This window comes from Astatotilapia calliptera, chromosome 3, assembly GCF_900246225.1.
Source record: "Astatotilapia calliptera chromosome 3, fAstCal1.2, whole genome shotgun sequence".
Classification (NCBI taxonomy): domain Eukaryota; kingdom Metazoa; phylum Chordata; class Actinopteri; order Cichliformes; family Cichlidae; genus Astatotilapia; species Astatotilapia calliptera.
The window spans coordinates 31822890-31849596 of NC_039304.1; the positions used below are offsets into that span (position 1 = coordinate 31822890).

At 43.7% G+C, this 26707-nt stretch overlaps 1 protein-coding gene across 8 annotated transcripts in view; it reads right to left on the reverse strand.

The window, feature by feature from the left end:
- LOC113019273 (potassium voltage-gated channel subfamily C member 1-like) overlaps nt 1-22607 on the reverse strand; it is a 49884-nt gene extending 27277 nt beyond the window's left edge. For all 8 annotated transcript variants that reach the window (XR_003271995.1, XM_026162869.1, XM_026162868.1 and 5 more), the window contains exons 1-2: nt 21811-22607; nt 13785-14474 (exon numbers count right to left, since the gene is read on the reverse strand). Coding sequence is in view for 7 of the 8 variants with exons in the window: in XM_026162869.1 (XP_026018654.1) it covers nt 13785-14474; nt 21811-21858 (738 nt within the window). In the remaining variant the exon portion in view is untranslated. The remainder of the gene's footprint in view (nt 1-13784; nt 14475-21810) is intronic.
- Nucleotides 22608-26707: the final 4100 nt, after the last annotated feature.

Sequence of the window (26707 nt, forward strand, 5' to 3'; positions counted from 1 at the left end):
AGCAAAAACAAAATGCAAAGACACATTCGGGTTTGGGTTTCATTACCCTGGCAGCTTGAACCAAAAGTACTGCAATTAATTTGACTGAGATGAGCTAAAAGCCACAATCAATTATTGCTCCTGATAAAACAAAGGTCCATTCATGTTTTCAGTGAGTAAATCGAGCCGTATTCACAGCAGCAGAGTACAGTAGATTGCACAGTAGATGCGAACATCAAATCAATACTACTCAATCAACATGGCAAGCAGGAGTTTTCTGGCTCTGAGGGGGACAGAGAAGCACTCAAACTGCTTGAACATTAATAAAATCTGCTTAAATCTATTCATCAAATCAGCCTGCAGCACACAGCTGCAGAGCCTGTGCGTGCATTCGATGCATATACATCTGTTGGTGTAAGTTCCTGGCACCAAACGTGTGCGTGTGTGGACATGACTCACAATGTGAAAGAGACAAACAGCCTATGGGCACAGGAGGTGTGTGCGCACACTTGCTGATCACAGATAGCAAGTGGTAGCTGCATGAGCACTGCATTGAAGTGATGGAGAGGGATGAGCAGGGAGACAGAGAGAGAGAAGTGGAAGAAGATGATAAAAGGAGGAGTAGCAATCTGTCACTTCACACTTATTTATCTCCTTGGGCGCTTTGTTCTGTCCCGCCATCCCTTTTTTTTGTCGCTGTTGTCGTCACAGCAACGTAAAGGTGTGCACTCTGGACGATGCTCTCGGTGCGTAGCACTTACAGGCACAGGTGCAATGTGGTCAATTCCCTACATTAAAGCTAACAATGACCTTCAAGGTCCAATCGAGCCCACCACACCGTCCCACCACCTTCCTCCTTACTCTCTAGACACCGAAATTAGATTTTGAAAGATCATCAACATAAATTTAAAAGAGCGGGAGTCAAAGATGGAGAGAGGAGCAAATGAAAAAAAGAGCCTCTTTGAGAGAGCGAGAGAGAAACTGCGAAAGGAAGTTGATCAAGGCGAGCGCTGATTGTGTTTCCGATGGATGAATGAAGAAGGGAGAGCAAAGGAATGGAGGTGGAGGAGAAGGAAAGGAAAGAGGAGAGAAGACAATGAGGGGCAGCGGAGAGTGAGATTGCAATAAAGAGACAGGGAGCGAGGAAGGAGGAGGTGCTGGGAGTGCACGAATGTAAGCGATATAACCGAGGAGAGATTGTCGGAGCTGATATTAGCCCTACAGGCATTTTTGCATGCATGGCGGTGCGCTGCGCTCTTCCTTAACGGGACCCTAGTGGCGCTGTGTTTACTGCGGCACCATCCAGAAGAGCTTTATCATTACAGTATTACCACAGCCCTGCCTGGCTCTGTGTCACCATGACAACCACTGCGTTAGCCTCTGCTTTCAGGCACCAAGGACAAGACCAAGCCAAATACTGCTCCTACAGCTGGCATAGAGGGCTGAATGTATACAGGAGCAAGAGCCAAATTGTGATCATTTGGTCCAGACGCTGATTGTCCAATCAAAGGCTTTAGTTTATCAAGTTAAGGGCGCGTGACCTTGACAGTGATACATAAAGGCAGGTAAAGGATTTTGCTTCTCGTTAACGAGGCTTTTGTTTGATTACTGCTAGTATGACAATCAGGGAGCGGTGGAACGTGGAGTCTTTCCCAGCAGGGCAAAGCAAATGGAGGGGGGGGGGACCGCCGCTGCGGAGTCAGCACTGATAAGGAGACACTGAAGGATGATCTGAAATCTGAACATGAATGAGGCATGAAAAATGAACATTTGAACGATGTGAAATACAGAACCCTCTCCTGAAGGGCAACCTGAGCAGCGGCTCAGACCGGGATCGGGTGATTAATCTATTATCTTAGGTGAACGACCGCGGCCATCACTCAGAGACTTCCAAAGTAACCACTTAGCGTGCAGGGCGAGTGTAACCTTGGGTGGGTAACGGGAATAGCCTTCACTTGTGCCATCATCATCATCATTGCTGCAGAGCAATACTGAAATTGATGGTTTTGTTTCTTTTAGTCCAAGATCATCAAAAAGAAAAAAGAGAAGAAAAAAAAGAGTGAAACACCAAAACTAAAATGTCAGGAAAAAGAGCGTGCTCCCTTTACCGACACGTGAAGTGGGAGACTGTGACAAGAGATGAAGTCTGAATCAGAGAAGAGAAAACACGCCTTCCTCTTTTTTCAGAACTGTATGTTTTCTTTTTGTTGAACTATGAATGACTTATGTCAGTTTACTTTATGCAGCTTATGAAATATGTCCATGTGAACCACGATTACATCATTTTGAATCCAGTCCACTGACATACAGCTAATGCCACAGTGGCGTTCCAACATTGCAGTTTAAAAGCTACACTTTAGAAATTATAATCAAAGCAACTGCCATGTCTCTGCCAAGTCTTAAGCTGTCCCTCTTTTCTTTATGCTTTGCAAATGCAAATGTGAAAATATGTGCAAACATAGATGGACATACTTTATATAAGGCAACAACGAAGCTTGTTCAATTCTAACGAGCAAGCGTTGGGATGACTTTCTCTCACCCTCAGTCCGAGGCAGACAAACTAACATACACACACTTTTATACACATAACCTCAAACGTGCACACAGACACACAGCACACACATGAGACAAGCAATCACCTCTATTGAGTCAGACCTGTTGTCACTGATTTTTAGGTCCAGTTCTTGTGTAATGCCGCATTCTTTTCTCCTCTTTTCCCTTCCTTAAGAATGGCTTCTGGACAACCACCCTTCCAGTGAGACCATTGCTGGCAGGTCTTCAGTGAAAAGCAGAATCCGCCAAGGTCCTGTGTCTGGTCTTTGGTGGATATTTTTCTATTGTTTAGGGACATGACTTTCCTACACTACTCATCTGCCTGCTGCAGATAGGCTTTCAATTTTTCTTTCTCCTCCCACTTGTCCAGTTTCCTCATTTCTTTTTGTTTAATTACACACTTCACATAATGCCAAGATATATGCCAAGTTTTCATCTAATAGCATCTAACAAGTGTTCTCTTTGCTATTTTTCATAGATTCAAGTAAAGAATTAGGAACAAATTATGGAGTTCTGCAACAGGCTGCTGGTAACAAAGAGCCTAAATGTCTTATTTGCTGAGTTGTCACACTGGTTCATCTCTTGAATTTAGAGACTATATTACACTTGAGGGATTCATAGGTCAGAAAAATATTCCTCTGAAAATGGTCAGGTAGAAGCACTGAACTGAAAATGAGTGAAAAAGTAGCCAATTTCTCAAGAGAAACACTAAAAATCTTCAGAAAACCTGGTGAACTTTTGCTCAAGACGACACAGCACTGTAAGAAGTGACCACCAGCAGCCAGACGGCTTAGACTCCTCCCAGTCAGGAAACAGTCCAGCACAAACCTAATTTTACATTTTATTTAAAAAATATATATAAATAAACTACCTGAAATCAACACTGATGATTAAAAAAAGTTAACAGGACAGATTTAACAGAGATGGCGCTGTCTAAATTTATAGCACAAGACAAAATCAGGCCAGTGTTGCATAACCGGATGCTGTTCAGGAACAGTTCCATCACATTTATCTTTGTTGACAATTGATGGAAGCCAAAACTGTAAATGAAAGTCAAGTTCCATTAATTGTTGAGCTTTTTTTCTCAGGATAAACAACACGGGTGGGGGAAAGTGGCACAGAGCGAAGAACATGCAGTTAAAGCCCCTACTAAGGGGTCACCCACCGCCCAACACGGGACACTGCGGAATTTGCAGGGCAGGAGAGGTGAGGCATGAAAATGATGGGCCTGGTAAATGTGGCACGTGCAGCAGGACAGCTACATATGTCGAATTATCAAACGCGCGAAACACGTGGCCACATCCCACGCTCGTACGGATGCTTTTTCAGGCTTATCAAACCCTGTGAATCCACGAGGACATGAAAGAGTAGAACGTTGACGGCTGGACCCAGGATGTGAGATATAATTAGCTTCTGCTCTGGTTAATCCTTGCGTATGTTTTATTTTCTGAGAGCCGGAAACGCTGACTTTCAAGGGTCAGTGCTCTTGGAATTGATTCAGGTAAAAATTCAATCACAACGCGCACTTCTGTTTCAAGAGATTCCCTGAATGAGTCAACTCCTTGACATGATACAGTCAAATCGGTAAGCTGTTGCACACACATACACACACTCTCCAGCTCTCTAGTCGACACGTCACAGTGTCGTACATGCTCTGCAGCATTCAGGTCTCCTCCATTTCATTCCCACTGCAATCCTGTTAAGCTGGGGGAAAAAAGAAATAGAAAGGCGCCACATGGAGATAAACTGAGAGCATGTATGTTTCTTCTTGTCTGCTCTGTATGTGGTTCAGACTCTTTTGCCATATATTTCCGTTTCTCCTAGCGACACAGCTCCAATCTCTCTCAGTCGATCTTTTTTTCTTGGTTCCTCACCCTGCAGTCTCCCTCCGTGCTCTCCTATCCTGCTTGTACTGTCTGAGCCTCTAAAGCGGGTCTATTTTTCTAAACCTCCTTTGTCCTTGCTTCCTGTCCTCTCCCTTGTCTGCCTCATTATTTTGTCCATATTCCACCTCTTATAAAAAAAGAAGACGCATCATGGAATCTGAGCAAATGCAAACTGCTCATAGAGCACAACAACAACAAATGAAGCTAGGAAACTTCTCCGAAAATTTCCTGATCTAAACAAATGTTTGCACACATTTCCATCCAACTCTACTCCAAAATCAGGCTTTTACACGCTTATATAGATCCTCTTTATATTTAAAATGGTCATATACACACACTCCACATCGCCTCTGCTGCCACTTGGACACTTGGATCGCAAGTAAGCAGATGGTCACACAGGAATTGTCCCAGTGACGCCGTCTAATGTCATTTTCCAAGGGAATGAGCAGGGATCCAGTGTGAGTGTCTAAGTGCCACGTAAGTGTGGTGAACCGAGCCAAGACGCAAACCTGTTACTGTAAAAGCATACGCCTTATTAACCACACGCTGAATATCAGCACAAAAGGTATTTGATAATAAACTGTTCCTTTAGGTAATTCTACAATAATTACAATTAAATAATCATAATTACATTAAATTCCAAAACTGAACTGGTTGGGAATATTTTGTAAGTTATCCTAACCTGAATCTTGAATCTCTTTGGGTTGCATCCCAATGGCTGCCGACCTCCACTCTAGGCACATTCTGCAGGCTCTACTCTCAGGAGAGAGGACACAAAATATAATTTGCCCCTCGAGACTTTAGAAGATGTGGCAGGTTCTCCTTTGCATCCAGAGTTATGGTATATATTTCTTGAGGGTAGTAAAGTATATCATGATAAAATACAGTTGTTAAAATTAATATTTGAATGCTACTATCTTCTCAAATGTAATAATTTGCTGTATTTCTCTGATTTCTATCATTTCTATCATTCAGACAAAAAATAGTCTTAATAAAAATATTGATTAATTCCACCCTTGTGTGATTATGGGAAGCCTTTTTTTTGGTTTAATTTAATAGCAAACTAACATTCAGTTTGTTTAACGCTTTATCCACACGTGAGTGAGAGTGATCCGCAGGATGACGTGCGGAGGCATGAAGTGATTTATCAGTGTGCTCTAAGTGCGCACACTCAGCTGACCGGTTTATGGGCAGCTACCCTTACAGTGTACAGGCCAATGTGTACATGTGAGCGTGCTCAGAATGATGTATGTCCGGCCAGGTGTTTGAGGGAGTCAAATGGAACATGCGTGCCATAATAGAAATGGATAGCGTGTTTCTCTACCACACTAAGACTTTCTCCAGACACTGCTGGATATCGTTTATGAATTATTGACTGCCTTTACGCTGTGAAAGGACTTTTGATTCAGCATGCAATTAAAACGTTTTTTTTTCTCCTGCCAGTATGTGCACACGGTGTACTCCTTTGTTTACTCATACATGTGAATGTAGCAGTTTGTGTGATCACTACAGTACAGAGCACATCGCTCCTTTGCACGATTTGACAAGACTTGCCCCATTTAGGGAATTCAGACTCCTACCACTGTAATCGGCTCTGGCACCGTGCGAGCTCTCCTCCACGCCACTGTTCTGAATGTTTCCAATCCCAGAGAGCGCAAGAGCAAAATTGCCACTATGTTGAACTAATTGTGTGTGCAGTCCTGAAGAGTGCTGATTCAGCACTTAACCAGGATGGCTAAATGGACCAAGGCCGAGGTGAAGGAGGGAGACGGCTGAGACAGGCATAAAGAGCGGGAATGTATTAGAAGTGCTTAATGCTTCTGCCTGAAATATGATGCCGTGTCTGTAGTTTGACATTTTGGCAAATACCCTTATTTGTTTTCGCTGCCAAGAGCGGAGAGATTGATACTGCTTTCATGTGTGTTGGATAAATATGTTGCTGCAGCCTGCAGCACCAGCCGTAACCTTAACTTAGAGACAGCTAACCTCTTTCAGTCCCAAACGTAACGAAATGAGCATGCCAAAACATGCAAAAGTCACCAATATTGTCCCATTTGTGTAAGCTGTACAAGGCCAAGTGTATAAGAAGCAATTCACAGTTTTCAGAGGGTTATGTGTCAGTCTAGTTCCTGGCTCGGAGCAGTTGCCAGGCAACCAGCAGAGCCTTCAGATAGTCACTGGTCCTGGCTAAGACATAGCTAACATAACAGCTGAAAGATTTAAAATCAGTGTTGTTACACTTCGATTTTTGTGCAGGTTACACAGAATGTGTTATTAAGTGACATTCAGAATTTGCTAGTATTTATTACTCAGACCCGGCCTAACTGTTTCCATCTGTTTTCAGCCTCGATGCACAGCTAAGCTAACCAGCTGCTGGCTGCAGCACAGCATTAACTGTACAGGCATGAGGGGGGTATCAGATGTCTCATCTAACACTCAGCAAGACAGGGGCTGAGCATATTTCCCAAAATCTTGACCTACTCACTTAACCTCTTCCTCCCTGGAGGTCTGTTTGTTGGGTCCAGGCTATATCTGTTACAAAAAAGGGCAACAAATGCTTTTTTTGCTTTTTAAAGGCTTGGGGTTTTTTGAAGAAGAGTTAGAAGTCATGATTTCTAGAATAAGTACAATAATTCTGGATTTGGGCTTGTTGATAAAAAGTTGCGACTTATTCTCTTATTTAAAGTTTTGATTAAACTGAAGGAAAATTCATAATACTCAATAAAGTTGGTTTGTTTCTGTTTAAATTTCACTCTTATGACTGGTAATAATAAGCATAAGGACAATAAAATTCCCCAAAATGTGTCTTAATTGCATGCTTATTTTGTCCTAGCCTAGAGCATGAGTGTCAAACATATGGTCTGTGGGCCAGAACCTGCCTGCCAAATGCACATCTTTATATACATTGAAAACTCTAGAAAGTTAGGGAACGTATTGGGACACAGGAATGCAGGAAAAATGCAGGAATGTATTGTGTCGCATTTCCTGTGTTACAAGTTGCAAAAATAGCTAATGTCACAAGAGGCAGATGTCCCAAACTGTTTTGTTCTTCTAATGGATCAGTAATTCTGGAGTAAAAATAGAATGGAAACCTCCTCGCAAGCAGAAATTCTTTTATTTATTTATCTTTTTTTAAATGTTTGCATTCAGGAACAGATCACGCGTAGTTGCAGTGACCAACTGTTTGCCCACATGGTTAGGGTGTTGCATGCTCAACCTCTAAGTAACCACTTTCAAAATCAAGGTGATCACACAGGTCGCCTGGTGGACTGGACTCTGAATGTAAGCAGTTAATATCAGCTTCTGTTTAATGTGAATTTCTGTTTGTGTAGACAGTAACAGATATCAAAGTTAAATGCTGTTTTATCACAGACTGCATGTAACTGGGAACTTGACCCCACAGCTTTGACTTTGAAAATTTCCCTCTGAAAATGGCAGCTGGCTGTGAGCGGGTGCAGACCTGGTCCCCATCTTCAAAGCAAGCATCAGAAAGGAACAAGACTGCAAGTTGCTTGCACACAGCTACGATAATCTTGGATTTGGTAGTGTGACTGTAGCATAAACCAGAGTTATGTTTCTTAAGGCATCTGGGGCTCTTTTATCATCTGTTTTTGTTAATGCACAGTTCAATAAATGTGAGCTTTTTAAGAATGAACTAGTTGAAGAAAGGGAAAAATGTGGAGGTGTTTTATATAAGGTATCATTAGCAGTTTTACTGGCCCACTTGAGATCAAATCGAGCCATGAACTAAAATGAATTTGACACTCATGGCCTTGGGTAAAAAAGGTTAAACTGATACTATTTATTCAGTTTAGTCAACTCTTTTTTTCCCCTCTAACACCTCAGATTTAAGTGTAGGCATTCAGATGGCTTACTTACAGCTGCAATGTATGCGGTCCTATATATATGACTACAAAGGTCACATCAGGCTCTTTTTGGCCCTCTCAGGTGTTGTCTGCTTATTCAAAGGTCGTGCTTCTGTCCTTGTTATGAAACATCAAGCATTTATCCAGTTATGTATCGCCAACAGTGAGAGCTCAAGTTACAAGCCAGCGAACGGAGGGGACAGGGACTTCCGTCGATGCAAACACAACACGAGAAGGCCTGCAGTACAGAACCTTGTCAGTGAAAATTGAAACAGAACAAAATATATATTTACCAATTGCAAGCACAGGAAAGGCAGGTTAAATAAATGCCACGCCTCTACTTGATCTGAAAAAACAGTTTATCTTAATGAACTTGATAACGTGCTTAAAGCTTTAGGTATTTTGAGAATTGTGGGGTTTTTTCTGCTTATTTGCTGAATGGTCATATAAGCACAGAGTCTTATCCTCTCTCCAGTAATGGAAGAATAGATTTGCGATCAAGAATCAAATTAGGGCCTCCTTTCCCTTTCTTTGCTATTTTCAGATGCAGCCCACAGGGAGGGGATCTAGAATGGAAGTGGGAAAATAGGCCTTTTTAGCAGGATTGCGTTTGAATGGAAGTAATTGGGAATCACTCCCACTGCTGAAGGTAGAACCTGAACTCTGGATCCAAAAAAGCTGCACATTAAATAAAAATGCAATGATTTGAGAAGTATTTAAACATGTTATCTAAATGGAAACAGAATAAATAAGACACAGTATTTCTCTAGTATTCTGAGAAAAAATGGTTTAATGAAAATAAACGCTCATTTAAACTTTGATGGTGCAAGAACTCTTAAAAAGTTGGGAGAGGGGGATGTTTATCGCTGTGTTACATCACTTCTTCTTTTAACAACACTCTGCAAGCACTTGGGAACAGAGGAGACCCACTGCTCCAGTTTTGAAAGAGTTTTGAAATAATTTTCTCATTGTTGCTTAATAAAGGATTTCAGCTGCAGGCTGGGCCCGCCACCAACACAGGATTTTGAAGACCGATATGACATGCGGTGATTTAGAAATCCAGTAAATGGGCCGATATTTTTTTTTCTTCAGCACCAGAAACATAAACAGATTTGCCTAATTTCTGCTATGTTTAGTTATTTATGAGTTCTTACTAAGATGACATGACAATGCGGTTTAAAAAATAATCATTTTATTGTCACTAAAAGCCGTTGGCTATTCTTGCTCTGCTTGGATCGGCTGGTTTTTCCGATTGTGGCAGGGAACTGGCTGTTATTTGCCGTAGGAATTTGCAGACAATAGACAGTCACCTTCACCACAGTTTCCATTGAGATCCTACCAGAATTGGGAGTTTCTGTATTTGGAGCTGTGTAGCTCTGGGGCAAACAGAACTGGTGCAAAAAATCTCACAAGACTGCTAAATTAGAAGTGACCCAGTATATAGTATAAATCCTCTGCCAGTTAAAATCAAAAGAGGGCGACATGCTTTATTGAAAATTGATGTAATACTTTATCAAAGACCTTTTTACTACTGCTGTCTATGAGCCAAATTAGACAACTAAAACACTTTTTTTTTTTGTCTTTGCATACGTAGCTTTTTAGTGACGAGTCTTAACTCAGATGTATTGTCTCCAACATAAACTTAGGTTACATAAATGCCTGTCAGTACATCCTTTCTGTCTATTTTCTGTCCAGTCCTGTCATTTTCTACCCGGAGACAACCTGTTCTCAGGCTGTGGCATAGTGGCAGGTCAAATTTGTGTTTATGACAGCATTGTGCGCTCCAGCACTGAACATGGTGGAAAAGAACTGCAAACAATGAACCACAAAACATGACCTTCAGGGAGAGGTAGGCTCTGGACAATCTCTCCCCCCCCCCCCCCCCCCCCTTTCCAAAAAAAGACTCAAATACAGGCACACAAAGTCAGATTTGGTGGGGCCAAAGGGGCGTCTTGTACATGCTGAGCGGCAAATGGTGTTTTGTCAGAAGACTGCTGACAAAGGCAACTGGGCCCTTTTGGTTTGAAACTGGAAGTAACTGAAATACAGCAAAACCAGTGGGACAGTGGCGCTGTATGACAGGATTATAACAGGTAATCCATCAGTTAATAGCAGGTTGAAAAGTAGATTATTTTAAACACAGCAAAATATTTGAAACAGTACAAAGAATAATTAGTTCAACATTCTTATAGAGATCTATGTTTAAGTGGTGTTATTGATCTGGGTGTCACATTCATACAGATTAACTCCCCTAATCCAGGCTTTAACATCAGTCCCGTGTTTTTTAAGTGTCTGTTTAATTTGTTATTACACCATACATTTTTTTAAGGTAACTAATAATTATGAATCAGCTGTTATTGTCTTCATCATTAGCATGTATTCAATCTGTCGAGTGACAATTAATGGCACTGACAAAACATTACTATGTATTAGTAGATTATATCTTATTTTTTTGCGATCGCTGCTGTTCAAGCAGACTTGAGTTCAAAACATCAACAACAAAGGGAATAAACAGACCAAGATCAAAAATCTGTCTTAGCTCCACTGGAAAATCTATGTCACCCAGGCCTGGATCAATAATGAAATCAGATGCAAATTGTATTGTATAACACCTCATCAAAGAGAAACATATATGTCCATAAAAATTGTCAATGGGTTAACCGTTTGTGTTCAGTGGCGCAGAATGAGCCCGAGCTTACCCGGAGTTTAAGAGCCGATTGAGAAAGAGGGAATTGCATTACAAACAGGCAACGAGAGAGGATGATCAATAAAATATCAATCAATAGGCAGGCAAGAGGGTCGGGGTAGGAAAATTGGATGGCTCGAGCCTTCACAGATAATCGAAGACGCTAAGACAAGGGTCCCCACCCCCATCGTGCAACGTCTTTCTTTCTGTGATTGTCACCCCCTCCTTGCTTGTCTCAGTACCCCTCTTTCACCTCTCTTTCTTCAGTGCACCCCCTCCTGCCAGTCAGTACCCCTCTCAGGCTCCCCTTCAGTCCCTCTTCCCTCGATGTCTCTCCACTATCTCACCTCTTCTCCATTTCTCTCTCACTCCCACCCCCTCCACCTCTTTTCTTTTTCTCCAGTGCTCCCCCTCCTTCCTCCCGCGTCTACTGCAGCAGAAAAGCCAGCACCGAGAAAACCAGCATGTGTGTGTTTGTACATGAGTGTGTGTGTGTGATACTACGGTAAATCCACGAGCTAGCCTCACACGATCACCTGCAATGAAGGTGAAATTGAGAAAAAGCCCCCGCGTGCGTGTCGAACGCTCCGATCAAAACATTGATTGCTGGCGCGTTACATCACAGCCATGCAAACAAACCCCCTTTAAATCATTAGAGTAATGTCTCTCCTCCTGTCTCTCTTTATTTCCTCTCATCTCCCACTTCTTCCCTACGTCTCTCTCTCTCATCTGCCTCGTTGTATTTCCACATCAGCATCTCATTTTCTTTTCTTTATTTTCCCCTGTTTCTCAGCCCTTCTTCATCTCTGTCTCTTCACATGTAATTCGGATCCCTCAGGATTAAAAAGGTTCTGCCACACCGAACAGGACACTTTTAGAAAGAGCAAGGCTGGAATAGAAAAAGGAATGATCTGGGTCACATCGCTGTTTGACGTATGGCACTGGCATATCAGACCTACACAGCAAACTGGGGCTACGTTCGCCCACAAATACAGCCAATGTTTTGCAGGCACTGAAACGAATCCAACTAATCGCACCTTAACACCCATGTAGTATCGCCAACACCACTAACTGCAGCCATTATGCTGAATGAATGTTTTTGTATGATTCATGTGGTCTTTGCCTGTAGATGTAGTGTTTAACTGTATATTGCATAATACAGAGCATAACACACAGCACTCGAGCAACTAGACAGGAGCTACAGTAGCTTGCATCCGAGGTATGGCAACAGCAAAAATGACGCCTCCTTTTGCTTGGACCAAATTTGCATGTAAATCCAAACTATGTCTCCCTCCTGTATACATAACTACCCAGGTGAGTTGTTTCTATGGGATGGAGTGGAGGTAGACGGGGTTGGAGTAGCGAGAAATCAATCTGAGAGCAATTCTTAGAGAAGCACTTCCTGCCTGATCCCAAGTCCAGAGAGGCAGATCAGGTGGCCTAAACCCAGACTATGTGTCAGTCACCATCTGCCACTTTTTTCTTCCTCTGGAGGGAACTGAAGTCAGGTATGCAGATCTATACCTGGCACCAGAAGAGGTGCAAATGTATGTGTGAGTTTTGAAAACAGGGGGAGTGAAGGTATAGTCTCATCTGTGGATAACTGTAGATGTAGTATGTATTGCTGAGTGTGCAGTGATTTATGATTACATTTTCCCCACTCAGCTATTTTCAGCATGATGGCATGAATGCCTGGCCACTGCAGGTGTCTGCCGACTGTCTGGTTTAGAATGTGGACCTACAGTATTCATACATTCCACAGCACCAGTGGTTTCTCGCCTTCACACCTTCAAAACTGAAAATATCACTAGCAGCAAAAGCAGGGAGCAAGATGAGGATGATCAGAATATAACTCTCGATACACAAAATCAAAGCAGCTGTGATCAAACAGCTGGATATGCCTTTAAGTGAGAGGGGGGAGACCCGAAGCCAAATGTAACTGTTTTCACAAACCCACAGATCAAACCACAGTCGGGGGCACTTGTTACTCTTACACCTGTGTGATCAAATGCCATTAAACAGCTGCTTTTAGCAAGTAAATCATTAACTATTCACATGAAAACAATAAAGGCTATCCCAGCTCAGGAGTAAGTTATGCGTAACAGGAACAAGGACCGTGCGTAAAAGGCATGTAGCTTTCAACTGGAACAAGAAAAAAAATCAGCAGAGTGAAGCACTACCAAGGGCAAATGTGTGAAAAGACATGCAGTACAACACTGACGTTTCGACGTCGTAAAAGCTTGCTTTCGGCGTCGTGCCAGAATAAATACGACCAACATGAAAAACGGCACAGCGACGTGCATCACAAACGGACAAGCATCACTTAATGAAGGCGTTTGGATGCAGGAGGCGCAGCGGATGCTGCGTCCGGAGGCAGATACGCGTTAAACCTGCTGGAGCAGGAGAATGTGACGATGGAAATCATGATACCGAGACAAATGTGGAAATGTGATTGACAGTCTTCACTGTTACTTCGTCTAATACCCATTTACCAACACAGCTGACATATAGTTTCCCATTTTTTGTCTTGCGCTATCAGCATTAATTATTCAATAGCAGTAAGTCTACATACACCAACATTTAACTCGAGCTATACTGTTGGAAATAACACGCCAGCAGTCATAACTCTTCACTTAATTACGAGGGCTTGATTTTTCTGCTTTTGCGGGTAATGTTAACTGGATGACAAAAAAAAGTTTTTTTTAAAACTTATCATGACTCAGGCAGTACTCTGAGATGTCATTAGTCAGAATATGCAACAGTAGCCTATGCAGAAATAAGTTGGTCCCTCTGAAAGAGACGTGGGTAACTCACCCGGGCATATTTGGAGGAATAGGGGTCTTCAAAGAGTGCCCATATTCTGGGTTGCCAGGTTTTCCACCAGCCCGCTTTCCTCGCGTCCTCTTGCATGCACAGTCTTTTCAAGTCCCCATCCGCACCACCCAGCGCCGGGTCGTCGTCTGGCGCGTCCGGTTCTGGAGTCTCGAAGCTATCCAGCGCCTCCTCCGCATCCCGATGCTGCCGGTAATTCATCCAGCAACAAGCCTCCACGTCCGTCTCATCGATGCCCCAGAAGGCCAGCTCCTCTTCGAACAGGGGACCGCACACATCGTTGGGACAGTGCAACTTCCCGGTGCGGTAATAGTTGAGGATGAAGGAAAACACCGACGGGTGGCGGTCGAAGAAGAACTCGTCTAATTTGGGGTCGTAGTCGAAGTTGCTGAACGCGTCCGGCTCGGTGAGCCACGACAAGCGGGTACCGGGCAACGTTTTTAGGGTGCTCCGGTAGGTCTCATGCCGCACCCCCCCGCAGTTTATCACGATTTTCTCGCTTTCCGACGGACAAGTCATGTCTGCGCTGTAACATGCTTTGTTGGACGACTTGTTCCCACCCTTGCGCCCTTTAAAAGAGGATACACACACCGAACTGAGCATAGAGGACCGGGGGGAGGGAGAGGATGAGAGAAACCGAAGGGAGGAGGAGGAGGGAGGAGTCTGAGGAGTCTGCGGGAGAGAAAAAAGGGCAGAAAATTTCAGCAGAAGGGAGAAATAGATGTGGATTATCAACATTGCAATACACATTAAAAATCACACGCTAATGCCAGCTGTATGTGCAATCATTCACTTGATAATCAGCCAGTGGAAGGGAGGAAGACGACCTTGTGCAGGTGCAGAGGGAACAAGGAGAGCAGGGATGGAATTGATGGGTAGCAAAGTTGTTTTGTTTTTTTTAAGCACAGCATACCGGAGCACACAAACATGCCAGAGCAATAAACAGGTGGCTTAGAGCACATTCATGAGTCAGCAACCATATGGGCTGACTGTTGACACCAGTGTGATGAGAAGATCCCAGATCCCAGTCTGGAGTTACTGTGCTATGTAGCTTTAGGGTCTCTATACTGATCTGGTTGATGCTCAAGTCAGTGTTCTAACTGAGCCACTCAACTCAGCTTCACCCCTCCTGCACAAATGCAGAAATCCTGTTCCTTTACCAAAGAGTCATGTGTGAACATAGAGGAGAACTGGGGATCTTTCTTATTATCCCCCCGCCTTTCCTCACGAATGCTGCTCTGACACGGTGGTGTGTGTGTGTGTGTGTGTGTGTGAGTGTGTGTTAATTGCCTCCCGAGAGTGTGGTGTCCGTACTAATGTTAGATCTCCTCAATCAGCCTATGCGTGTGCTACACACACTGCTGCAGCCCCCTCCGACTGCACTGAGATCCATGCAACGCACAGTTATGCCGATGCTCTCTCTGCTGTTCTCTCTCCCATGTACTCTGTGTGTGTGTGTGTGTGTGTGTGTGTGTGTGTGTGTGTGTGTGTGTGTGTGTGTGTGTGTGTGTGTATGTGAGATGGCATGCAGGGATAGATAAGAGGAGGGGAGTGAAGTAAAGGTGAGAGGAAAAGGACATAAATCCGATTTTTCTTTCTTTCATTTTTTTAAATCCACCAAAGGGGCAAAAAGGACAGAACAATCAGGAGAACGAGGCTCAGACAATGACCTTATGAAGGGGGACAAAGCAGGGAGAAAGGGTGATTTTTGGAGAGAGGGGTGGAAAAAAGAGACAAAGTGAATGCAGTACTCTCACTGGGGGCATTTACAGCGAACAGCTACTGTAATATTGTCTCTCCTCTAGTAATGGAAGAAGGGGGTAGAGGAGAGTGTGTAAGGGGGCAGGAGGAGGAGGAGGAATTGCAAAGGAGAGTGCTCTATAAAAGTGAATGAATTCTGCTGCAGTAAAAAGCCAGAGTTATTTGCTCGCGCTCTCCCTCTGTTTCTACTCCAGGTGAGGTCGGATTGTTCACCCACAGGCTGCTCTGCCATCCAGAGGGGCTCGCGATGTTTCAGAAAAGCCACGTGATGGCAGCCGCAAAGGCCGTACCTGCACCACATCCATGTTGTGAACCTTTTTTTTATAGTCAAGGAAATGCACCACTCTCCTCCTCCCCCTCCTTTCCTGCAAGCTCTTAGTAGCCCTCCCCCCCCCCCACCCTCTGCCTAGTTCGACTCTCTCCCTCACTTTGTCTTCCTCACTTGCGCTCACATTCCGCATAAAGGAATCACATTTCATTGGAGGAAGGGGATCGGGGCTTCACTTCTTCTTCTCAAGTGTACCTGTCCGTCTCTGTCTTTCTCTCCAGTTCTTTCTACTACCCCCTCCCTGTTTTCATTTACTCACTGCAGTCCTACAGTCTAATTCTCTCTTCTCTTCCATTTCTCTCGTCTTTGACTTCGCTCACCTCTTCCTCTCTTTTTCTCCTTTTCCAAAGTAAGCTTCCTTTCCTTCGGCTCCATCCTTTCCTTCTCCTTCCCCCTCTTACTTTTTGCTATCTTTCACACGGGATGCCACTTACTATGTGTCTTTCGCTTTGCTAGAGTTTAATCCTGTTCTTCTTGTCTGAAGGAGCAACTTTTTGGTTGTCCATGGAAAAGTTTCCTGTGTCTTGGCAACACTCAGGTAAGATCCAGCAAAATCAAGGCTACTGCATGGATTAAGCACTAACTGTGCACAGGAGACAAAAACTTAAAGTAATACATCCTAAGTTCACAGATCAGAAAACAAATCAAAGTGTTAGATGCCTTAAGTTTTTTGTTTTTTTTTCTGTGGCAGTCTTACTTCTTTGCAGTTTTGTTTTTCTGCTGTTTTTTGGTTTGTTTTTGGGTGCAGGAGCATTCAAACTGCTTACTTGACAGAAAAGAAAGAAAAAACTGTGAATTTGTTAGTTGCACTGCATTATCGTGCCAAAGTACTTTTAGTTTGATGCTTTAAATAGAGCCTGAAGAAATATCTGCAACAAACAGAATGTTTGGAGTGATGAGGTCAGAGAGGGAGAGTGTAAAAAGATCTTAATCCACAGTCAGCTTTGTCCGGTGGGGCTTCCCAGCAGAGAACACTTGTGTTGTGGGGTGGATTATTTTTCAGCACCACGGACAGCGGCACTCTTTCACTCTCTCTGCTCAGGAACTTTTAAGAAGCAGCTTCTGTGAACTCCCTGTGAAACTTCCATCCTTTAAATAACTTTTTGCGTTGTTGCCATTTTAACTTTGACACATCGTGCCCTGACGTGTTCTTCACAGGCAGTCATGGGATATAGTTGAACTTCTGAATATTTTATACGTGGACAGCCGCAAGCCTGTCACTGCAGTTAAATGCCTTTTTGTTCCCTCACACTTAAACATGGTGGGACTATTGATTCTCATTAACCATTCTTTCATGTACCAGAACGTGTAGGTTAAGTGGGAAAGGGCTCAGCTGGGCTCTCTCTCACACTCTTTTGGGGAATTGTTAAAGCCTTTAAGTTTGAACTTGAGCTAATGTTGCCATCATTGTGACAAGATTGCCTGTAAAGAGTTTAGAGGTGAGGTGAGTGCTTTGCATTTCAGTTCATCTTAATACAGGGGAGGTAAGCACTTCTCTTTAAGAGTCAGCATCAGCACCTTCAGCACTGACAGCAGCAGCACAAAAACACACGGAAGGGGGGGGCTAAAAGTGGGGAAGTAAGGCTACAGAAGGTGCAAAATGAAGAAAGTAAAAAAGCAGCGGTTATTAAAAACAATGATGGAGAGAAAGAAGAGAGAAAGGTTCGAGAAAGAGGATAAAAATTGAAGGAGAAGCAAGTAGGAGGAGGGGGAGAGTGCTGAGGGAGCAAAGTGAAGGAACAATCCCCTCGCCTCCTCTCTCCTCCCCTCCAGCATCACTACTTTCTTTCTCCTGCAGCTTTTCCTGCCTTGGCCACCATGTCCTGCGCCACCCTGCTACTACTGCCTCACCACTGCACACATACAGAGGGGGAAGAAAGCGAGAAGGAGAGGGGAATGAGGGAGGGAGTGAGGGGAGGGGTACACTCACACTCACACACACACATGCTCACCTGGCTACAATGAAAAGACTGAGAAAAAACACACACACACATTTTGGAGCCGAAAAGCAACTTAATTTTCTAAACCTTTTAGGGCAGGAGATCACGTCTGCAGATAGATATGGAGAACGGGTCTCAGAGAGGAGGAGCGCACGCGCGATGCTCGTGCACAAAGACTGCACTGACGCTAATATATATTAGCAGAAACACTGCAGCAAGAGGGGGAGGGAGCACGAGATTATGGGATGCATTGACTGTGAGGTACCAGCAGCAGCACCGGGGTGGGGGGGGGGGGATGCTAGAGAGAGAGAGAGAGAGAGAGAGAGAGAGAGAGTGAGGGGAGGAGGAAAGAGAGGAATTTGGAGGAGTGCTGACTATGCGGAACAGAACGAGCAGTTGGCAGAAAAAGCAACAAAAAAAATAAAAGAACAATTACCAATCGCAGAGAGGGAGATGGGAAGAGATGAGAGACACTTAGATGTGCTGGAGAAGGAGAAGAGGGAAAAAAGTAGGGGTAGGGAAGGTATAGGACAAAGTGAAGAGTGGTGGGGCAATGAAAGAGAGGAGCCAAAAACAGGTGGGGGAGGAGGAGGAGAAGCACAGAGAGGAAGACCTTGCAGTGGTTCAGGATAGCACCTGAATGTACGTGAAGGCATGTGTGTAGAAGGAGAGGGAGGGAGATGTCCTGCAGTACCAGCAAAACGCATGAAAACAGCAGAGTGATTAAAAGAGGGCGAGCAGAGGAAGGAAAACCAGTGTATGGATGTAAAACAGACACACAGCTGAGCTGAATGGCAAATGTGCCGCTCGGGTGGGGGGAGAGGAAGGCTTTACAGGCAAGTGTGTAATGTATGTTTATGTATGCGCGCGTGTGTGTGCGAGGGAGAGAGGAGAGACAGCGCAAATTACGTATGTGTTTCTGGTGTGCAGCCATTTTTTTCCCACCAGCTACCTCATCAAAGGATGTAACCACAAGGCTTCACGCTGTTCCATCCATATCGCCTCCCTCCCTCCCTTCCTCGTCCCCCCTCGCTCTCTCCCCTCTCGCGCACTCCCCAGTGCTGAGGAGACCCCAGCAGGAGAAACCGAAGCACTGCAGCATGGTAAAAAAGCAGTGCGGTCACCTCCCCTTTTAGTGCGGTGTCACACCACGCTCTGTCCTCCCCCCACCTCCCCCTTTTCCACTGTCACTGCACCTCATGCTCTGACTCTCTTTCTGCCAGGAGAACAGAAGATGTGTGTGGGTGTTTGTGTCTGGATAGTGGCACGGGGTTGGGTAGAGTATGAATAGATATGAATAGCAGGAATTACATGAATGGATGCAAAGGAAGCAACAACAACAAAAAAAGGAAAAGAAAAAAGGGTGTGTATGCAAAGAAAACGGGGCTCTGAGCAGCTCTCAGACAGCTTAATCTAATGAAAAATATGATGTAAGCGGGCACCACACATCAAAAATAATAATAACAATGACAAAGCTCACTAGTGGCCAATTCCCAGAACATGAATTAAAGAGCCAATCAATTAAGGAGGCATAAAGGAAATGGCCAATCAACCGGAGGCATCTCCTCCACTCAGCAACACCAGTGTGTAGATCTCCCGGGGGCTGACCAATCCACAAATACCGCAGCACCAGCACCCCCAAGGGGGGTCTTGAGCCTTGTGCATATTGGTCAATCACCCCAGCCAGAAGCATGCAGCAGCAGCTGCTCCCTTTCTTTTCAGGAAAGGAAACATATCCCTGGGAACGTTTGTTTTAATGATGTGGGGGGGATTAATACATAAAGTCATTTTCAGGAATAGACTGGCTGCAATGAAGCCTGTAATAGAGCTCCGAAGCTCAGTCAGTGTCCATGACTAAAATCTTTTCTGCCTACAGGACGATGAGGGCTGACTTTTTTTTTTCTATTTGGATAGATCTGGGTGATACAGCATGTAGGGTGAAGGAGGAGTGATGGAGGAGGAGGTGCTTCAAGGAGAGGTCATAACAATTCTGAAACAGCACTGAGCACAGGGGGGGTAAAGGCACAGGATAGTGTGTCATGTCGGGAATGAACTCTATTTTTGGACATGGATAAATCTGAGCGAACATCCTTCAGTATTCAAACTTTCTTGGAGCATTTGCATCAGAAGCAGATAGCTTCATCCCCCAAACCTCCCGTCTCTCTTTTAGGCAATTTAAACCTGTCTCCTCCTAATTAATGACACTGCCCTTCCTGCATGATTAGGACCATTATGATCCAGCAGTGCAGCGATGTGGTACATGAGGCCAGACAGACAAATGGGACGAGGGAAGAGGTATTACTGGACTAATTTCTGACCTGTGAACTATCCAGCAATTAGACATAAAAGCAGGGCAAGGTTAAGTCACAGATGGGAGTCTAAGCAGGTGGGGAGTAGGGCGAGAAGTTTTAAAGCAGAGCTATAAAAACAAGATGGCATGAGAAGAAATGACATGAAATTTGATCTTGAGGTGAACCTCAAGGTCAAGTGGTGGAAAGAAAGAGGGCGTAAAAGACCGGCTAGGCTCAATCAGGTGGTAAATCAGATGAAAGACGGGAGGAAACTTCATAACGGAAGACGGGAAGCGAGAGAAACCATCAGAGTCTCGGAGAAGAGACAGGGTCAGAGGCAGGGACACACACACACTAAACCCAGGACACGACAGATCAGTAATTCAATCACTGCCTCAAAATAGATTACCCCCCCCCCCCCCCCCCCCCCCCCATTGCTTAAACAGCAGCGCCCTCCTTTTCAAGCCCCATCACTACTCTGCCAATCACATCAACCGACAGCATGCCACCGTCTCTGGAGTTTTTCCCCCCTTTTTTTCCCTTTTTTCTTGTGCTAAAATCGAAGGGGGTGTTTTCTGGGTTACCCTTAATCTAAAAATAGCACCAGCTGTAGATTTATAATGCAGGATGCTGGGGGCAGAAGAAGAGAGTGCAAATGGAGGAAAAGATGTAGAGTTCCCATTAGGGGGAGAGCACGTTGGAGCCAGTTGGCAGGAAAAGGAATGCATGTGCTGGATAAGTGACAGCAGAAGAGGCATTATGAAACCAGAGACTTTGTGTGTAATGCAGCGGAACGTGGCAGAAGCAGATTGTCAGAGTATAGGTGAAGTGGTGGCGTGGTGGGTTGTAGGGGGAAGAAGAAGAAGATGACCGTGTCTAGACATTTAACTGCCCTGCTAGACTTCCCAGATGAGACGCTATAACCTTCCAGTAGTTCCACTCCAGTAACCCCCACCCTTCATATCGTCCTCACAGCATCTTCTCCTCTGTGTGTTTGTGTGTCAGCCCTCTCACCCTACTCCTATAGTGCCTTTATCAAACCTCCATTTCAGGCCTTGACACTTACCCAGTGCTGCCACGATGCACAAGCAAACACACAAACACGCACACACTGAAAGCACATGCAGGTAGGACAAATGCATGCCTGTAAATGCGCAAAAGCAGCACACACATGGAGTTATTTACTCATGCAGACAGACAAAATGATGCAGATAGGAATGCATACACACACACACACACATACACATAGATGCACACACACACATTCCTCTCAGAAGCGTGAAACTGCTCTGATCTAGTGGTGTAGATGGGGAAACACCCACCATTTGTGCAATGAAGGATGTTAGGGATTATAAAATGGAACAATTCTGAGGCGTCATATCAGTGGGCAACACTAAATCAGACTGAATTTCTCTTATAGCAGCTAGAAGGAAAAGATAATAATTAAAAGAACAGAACATATCCTGATTTCTCCACGTACTGATTTTAAAACATGAAACAGGATACAGAAATATTTTGCAGATATTGTGGGAAAGACACGATACTTGTTGAATGCAGGTTAGAGGCTGTATTTTCGCCTTTTATTAATCCAGGCCAATAAAAACCCTCTTGATATTAGGCGGATAAAACGCAGAATATAAAACCACCATAAAAATACAGACAGATACACAGACACGGTTAATACTCACTTGCTTTTGGTTCTGGTTCGATTCGAGTGCGCGCAGAAACACGCACATCAAGCTTTAAAAAGATCAATCAAAATGTAGTTTTCTTTGTTAGATTGCTCTTTCTTACGATTTCACAGAGTATCCAGTTTCTCGCAGGCATTCAGCTGATCTGTTTTGGGGGTTTGTTTGGTTTTTTTCTGTTTTTTGTGGAGGGTTTTTTCCTCCACGCGATTATAATAAATCAGAAATAGGATTGCGCGCGACTGTTGCTGGAAATCTTGTTTTGATAGCGTTATTGCCGAATGTTACTTAGAGCTTATGGTCATGCTGATGATGGCACGGGATGAGTCTTTCGGATGAAATGAAGCAGAAGTCCCCCTGAAAAACAAAAATCTGTCTTTTGGCTATTTCCCCTCGATTTCAGAGCCCCTCTCCCACCTTTGTTATTGCCAAAAACAAAAATAATTGCCAGCCTTTGTTACAGTGTCTCTACGCTTCCAGGCGCAGGGTGTAGCTACCATTCAGCTCTTCCTCTGTCTCCCCCATCCAAATGTTTCAGTGGAGATGCAGCCTGTAGACACCTCGCTCTCTTTGCCTTTCCCTCTCTTGTGCCTCTCTCTGTTCCTTTGGAGGAGCGTCACCTTCTGCACTATTTTTTTCCTCAGACGATACATGTGGGCGGATTAGAGAAGAAGACAGAGGGGTGGGAGGACCCCGGTGAATACAGAGGCTAATTTCTCATATGGCTGCTGAACTTTATAAATACATATGCTGAGGAGAGAGAGAGAGAGAAAAAAAATACACGCTGGGCTATAAAAATAATAAATGCGCTGATTTATTTTCATTTGTTTAACTGCCTGTTTTTTCTCTCCCCCCGTTTCTCCCCCTTCACTTCCCCACTTTAGCCTGGAGCCCACACATGCTCACTCTGCTGGACGGACGCACAAACACCATTTTGTCTACAGGTTCGCAGCCTTGACTCTGCCTTGGCTGACATCACCAGTCATGTGGTACAAGCTGGTGGATTATGTCTGAAAACAGTAAAAATACAGAAAAATTGGCTTTTTTTCATCTCTGCTATCATACATTAAAAGAAAAAATCTGAAATTCTTGAAATAAGTGAAGCTGCATGGAGAATATTCCCTTTATAGCCTGTAATATTATACAAAGTGTCACAGGATTAACAACATGATTTTTAGGTGAATCTTGGGGCGAAAACTCTGCTTTCTACCTGCTGCTTTTACAAGAAGACTAATGGTATGTGGAGACGACTTCTAGCAAAAGTACAGAGATCAGCAGGATATCTTGATGGTGCACTTACTGGCAGGAAACTGTCAATGAGAGCTGCATCATCTCATGAAACTTACAAGGAAGAAAAGTCCTTTGACCACAAAATATTCCTGTAAGAGCAAAGTGCAGACAGAAAACCAGTGAGCTAAGGAGACAAAGGAAGGTGGGAGATATTTAAGGATATTTACTGATTTTTTTATGGAATCAAACACTGAAAACTGTAACATCTGAACTGTAATGTGATAGTTTATCCAATGCATCCCATGCAGTCTGTGCAAGGAAAAGGGGCTTTATGCTGTAGGCAGGGCATCAAAATATAAATACAGTCAGCTATTCTGAACAGGAAGCCTGAGTCTTTATTTTCTTTTTCTTTCTCCACTAAGTTGAAAAATTAAAATGATTAACACAGGAGCCATTTGTGTCTTGCAAAGCAGCTTTTAAGTCCTTTTTCAAGTAATTTTTCAAATTAAGTCACCTTTTACAAACCTTACAGATCTAAGCACAAAATCTAGAAGCTGCTTTTTCCTCCCTCAGGGAACACGCCTTCATTTATACCTCCAAGAGCCCTGCGGCATTGTCTCAGATCAGTCAAACGTATGATTTATAGAGGTGTCAAACTCCTCTACACCACAGTTTTTTTTTAATCATAAAACCATCTAAAGCACTTGGTGTATTGGCAGTACTATGAGTCTTTGGCCAAGACAGCAGCAGCTTTATTGGGCTTTACTGGACAAAAGCCAAAATTTGCATGTAATGCTCTCAGTAATGAAGCTGGTGTTTAGCACAAATTATCTACCAAATTCATCATTTTAGCATTTAGCCTGAGGATTGTTATTCCATCTGCAGTCATTTCAGTTTGGTGGCACAGCTCTGCTTTGGGACTTCCCCACCCTTGCATAACTGTGCATGGACAGCCTGAGGCAGGGAGAGAAGCGACAGGAGGGGCGTTTCCAGGATTTAAAAAAAAATGGGATGGCAAAGGGAGGATCCAACAAGAAATCAGAGAATTCTATGAGAAATAAACAATAAACTAAATGTGTTTAATTGTACTGAGTGGTAGAAGTACACAAGAACTATAAGCACAGATCCTTTTGTTTACAGTTTGCAAAGGAAAGCAGTCAGAGTGCAGTAGGAACACAAAGGACCGCTGTTAGGTACACTTGGGAGAGCCTATCTTTTAGACCCTATGAATTTATAGCTATAATTAAAACAGTAGCTTTCACAGCCCGCATTATTTAGCCTTAGATAAGTATAAATTCACAGTGATACACTGAGGAGGATAAAACTGCTCATGAAACTAAAGAAAAGTCTTAAGTGATTAAAGTCAGTGTCAAAGAGTTATACACACTATTTCTAATGCCTGGATATAGTGTTAGACAATATGTAGGTATTAAATAAAAGCTTGACAAGTCATATAATTCACAAGAGATTTTACTGCAAATTCTGAAAAAATCTGTGCTAATGAAAAGGCCTCAATGGCAGATTTTGAACTGGCTACAGTGCAATCAATTGTCTGAAATAATCTGTCCAGACTGAAATAATCCAGTCTGGACCAAACTGGAGGAACAATCAACCATCAGACTCTTCTTCTTCTTTTGGCTGCTCTCTTTAGGGTTCGCCACAGTGGCTCACCTGCCTCCATCTACCACTATTCTGTCCTAGCGTCCTCCTCTGTCACATCAACACTCCGCATGTCCTTCTTCACTGCATTCCCAAACCTCCCCTGTGGTCTTCCTCTTTTCCTCCTGCTTGGCAGCTCCGTCTTCAACATCCTTCTTCAACTACACCCACCATCCCTCCTCTGCATGTGTCCAAACCATCTCAACCTTGCTTCTCTAGCGTTGTCTCCAACATGCTCAACCCAAGCTGCCCCTCTGATGTACTCATTTCTAATTTTGCCTATTCTGGTCACTCCCAGTGATCATCGTAACATCTTCAACCACTGCCACTGGTTGGTCTGCTGTCTTTTTGTCAGTGCTATACGTCACAGCAGGTCAGACTGCCATTTTATAAACCTCGACTTTTACTCTTGCTGCTGCCCTTTTGTCACAAATCACCCCTGACACTCGTCTCCACCAGCTCCACTGCCCACACTCTCTTCTTCACCTTTCTTGTGCATTGTCCATTGTTTTGGATAGTGGACCATTTGTAGTCCTTGCACCTTCACAGCCACATCTGTCTACACATGTTCTATTTTGCTTCTACTGATTTTCATTCCTATTCTCTCCATTGCATACCTCTAGCTCTCCAGACTCTCAGTATAGATTACAGCATCATGTGCACGTCCACTAAGAGTCTTGCCTGACCTCATCTCTCAGCCTGTCAGTCAACCCTTATGTAAACCCACCCCCACCTTGAACCAATATGCCACATCTGCCACACACCTCACCACTGTGTGGCTGTCCCCATAAATGTAACCAACCAAAATACTAGCATGGCCCAAAGTCAAAGAGCTGCTAAGCTAAAACCTAATGTACCAACTATGTCCAATAACAACAAGACTATCAATCACTGCTCATCAAGGCACCATTTTCTGCTTTCAGTTCAAAGTGAAGCCTTGCTTTGTGGCCAGAACAGACGAGCAGGAAGTCAGCCACAGAAAGTAGCTGACACTGTTTCTTCATCAACCTGCATAAATACTGAATGCTCAACTTTGTCCATACTAAGAGTGAGCATTAGTCATCACAGACACTCGCAGTCAATCTCTGGGCGGCAGCATACCGCAGCTCATGCATAAGGAAGCAGGTAGCAGACCTGAGCATACATCGTGTGGACGAGACAAGATTTCCTGCATTGAGAAAGAAGCTGTGAAAATGCCCTCAATCTCATAGGTTCAACACAGTTTCTAGTAATCTATTTAGGAGTTATTGTTCCTACTGCAGAGGTGGATGTTGAGACCTTTACGTAGTTAAAAAATGAAAGAGGGCAGGACTAAACAGCCTATACAAAAATAAAACCTCCCGAAGCGATCTTAAGGCGTTTGATGCATTTTATGTTCGGTGGAAGGTGTACGAGGATATACAATTGCTTGTGGTAAGGGAACGAGACAGAACACACAAATCAAACAGAGCAGAGCTGCTGTTTGTATGCTGTGTGGGACCAAGCACCAGATGTCAACAACAGCCGCAGCAAAGTGCAGTAATTGGGAAGACTATAAGAAGCCTTTTAAAGAGTTATTAACTAGTGGCGTGTGAGCAACAGCAGTAATGCCTCCAGTCTCACGATGTGATTTATGAAATGAGTCAAAGCAGTCTTATTGTCATGGTGTTTCCTACACTGCTGTTAATATCGCCTCGAGCTGACTTGTTTCTATTGTTTATTGGGCAGTGTGTAATTATCTGCTTCATTCAAGATTTTTTAAGGGAAAAAAAGAACTATTGTACTACTGTAGCTTTAAACAGTGTACACTCAGGCACATGCAATGCATGTGATTAGAGGTGGTTTGCTTTTCTGGACATAAATCTTGACCTTTCTTTATAATAATGTTTTGGACTTGGTTGCACAGAGGTGAAAAGTGCAATTGGGGATGCCCAGCACATCAGTGTTTTGTAGTAAACAGAAACACAATCTGTTGCATTTCTTTAACTTAAAATAAAGAAAAAGTATCTTGGTGTGGTTGTCTTTATTT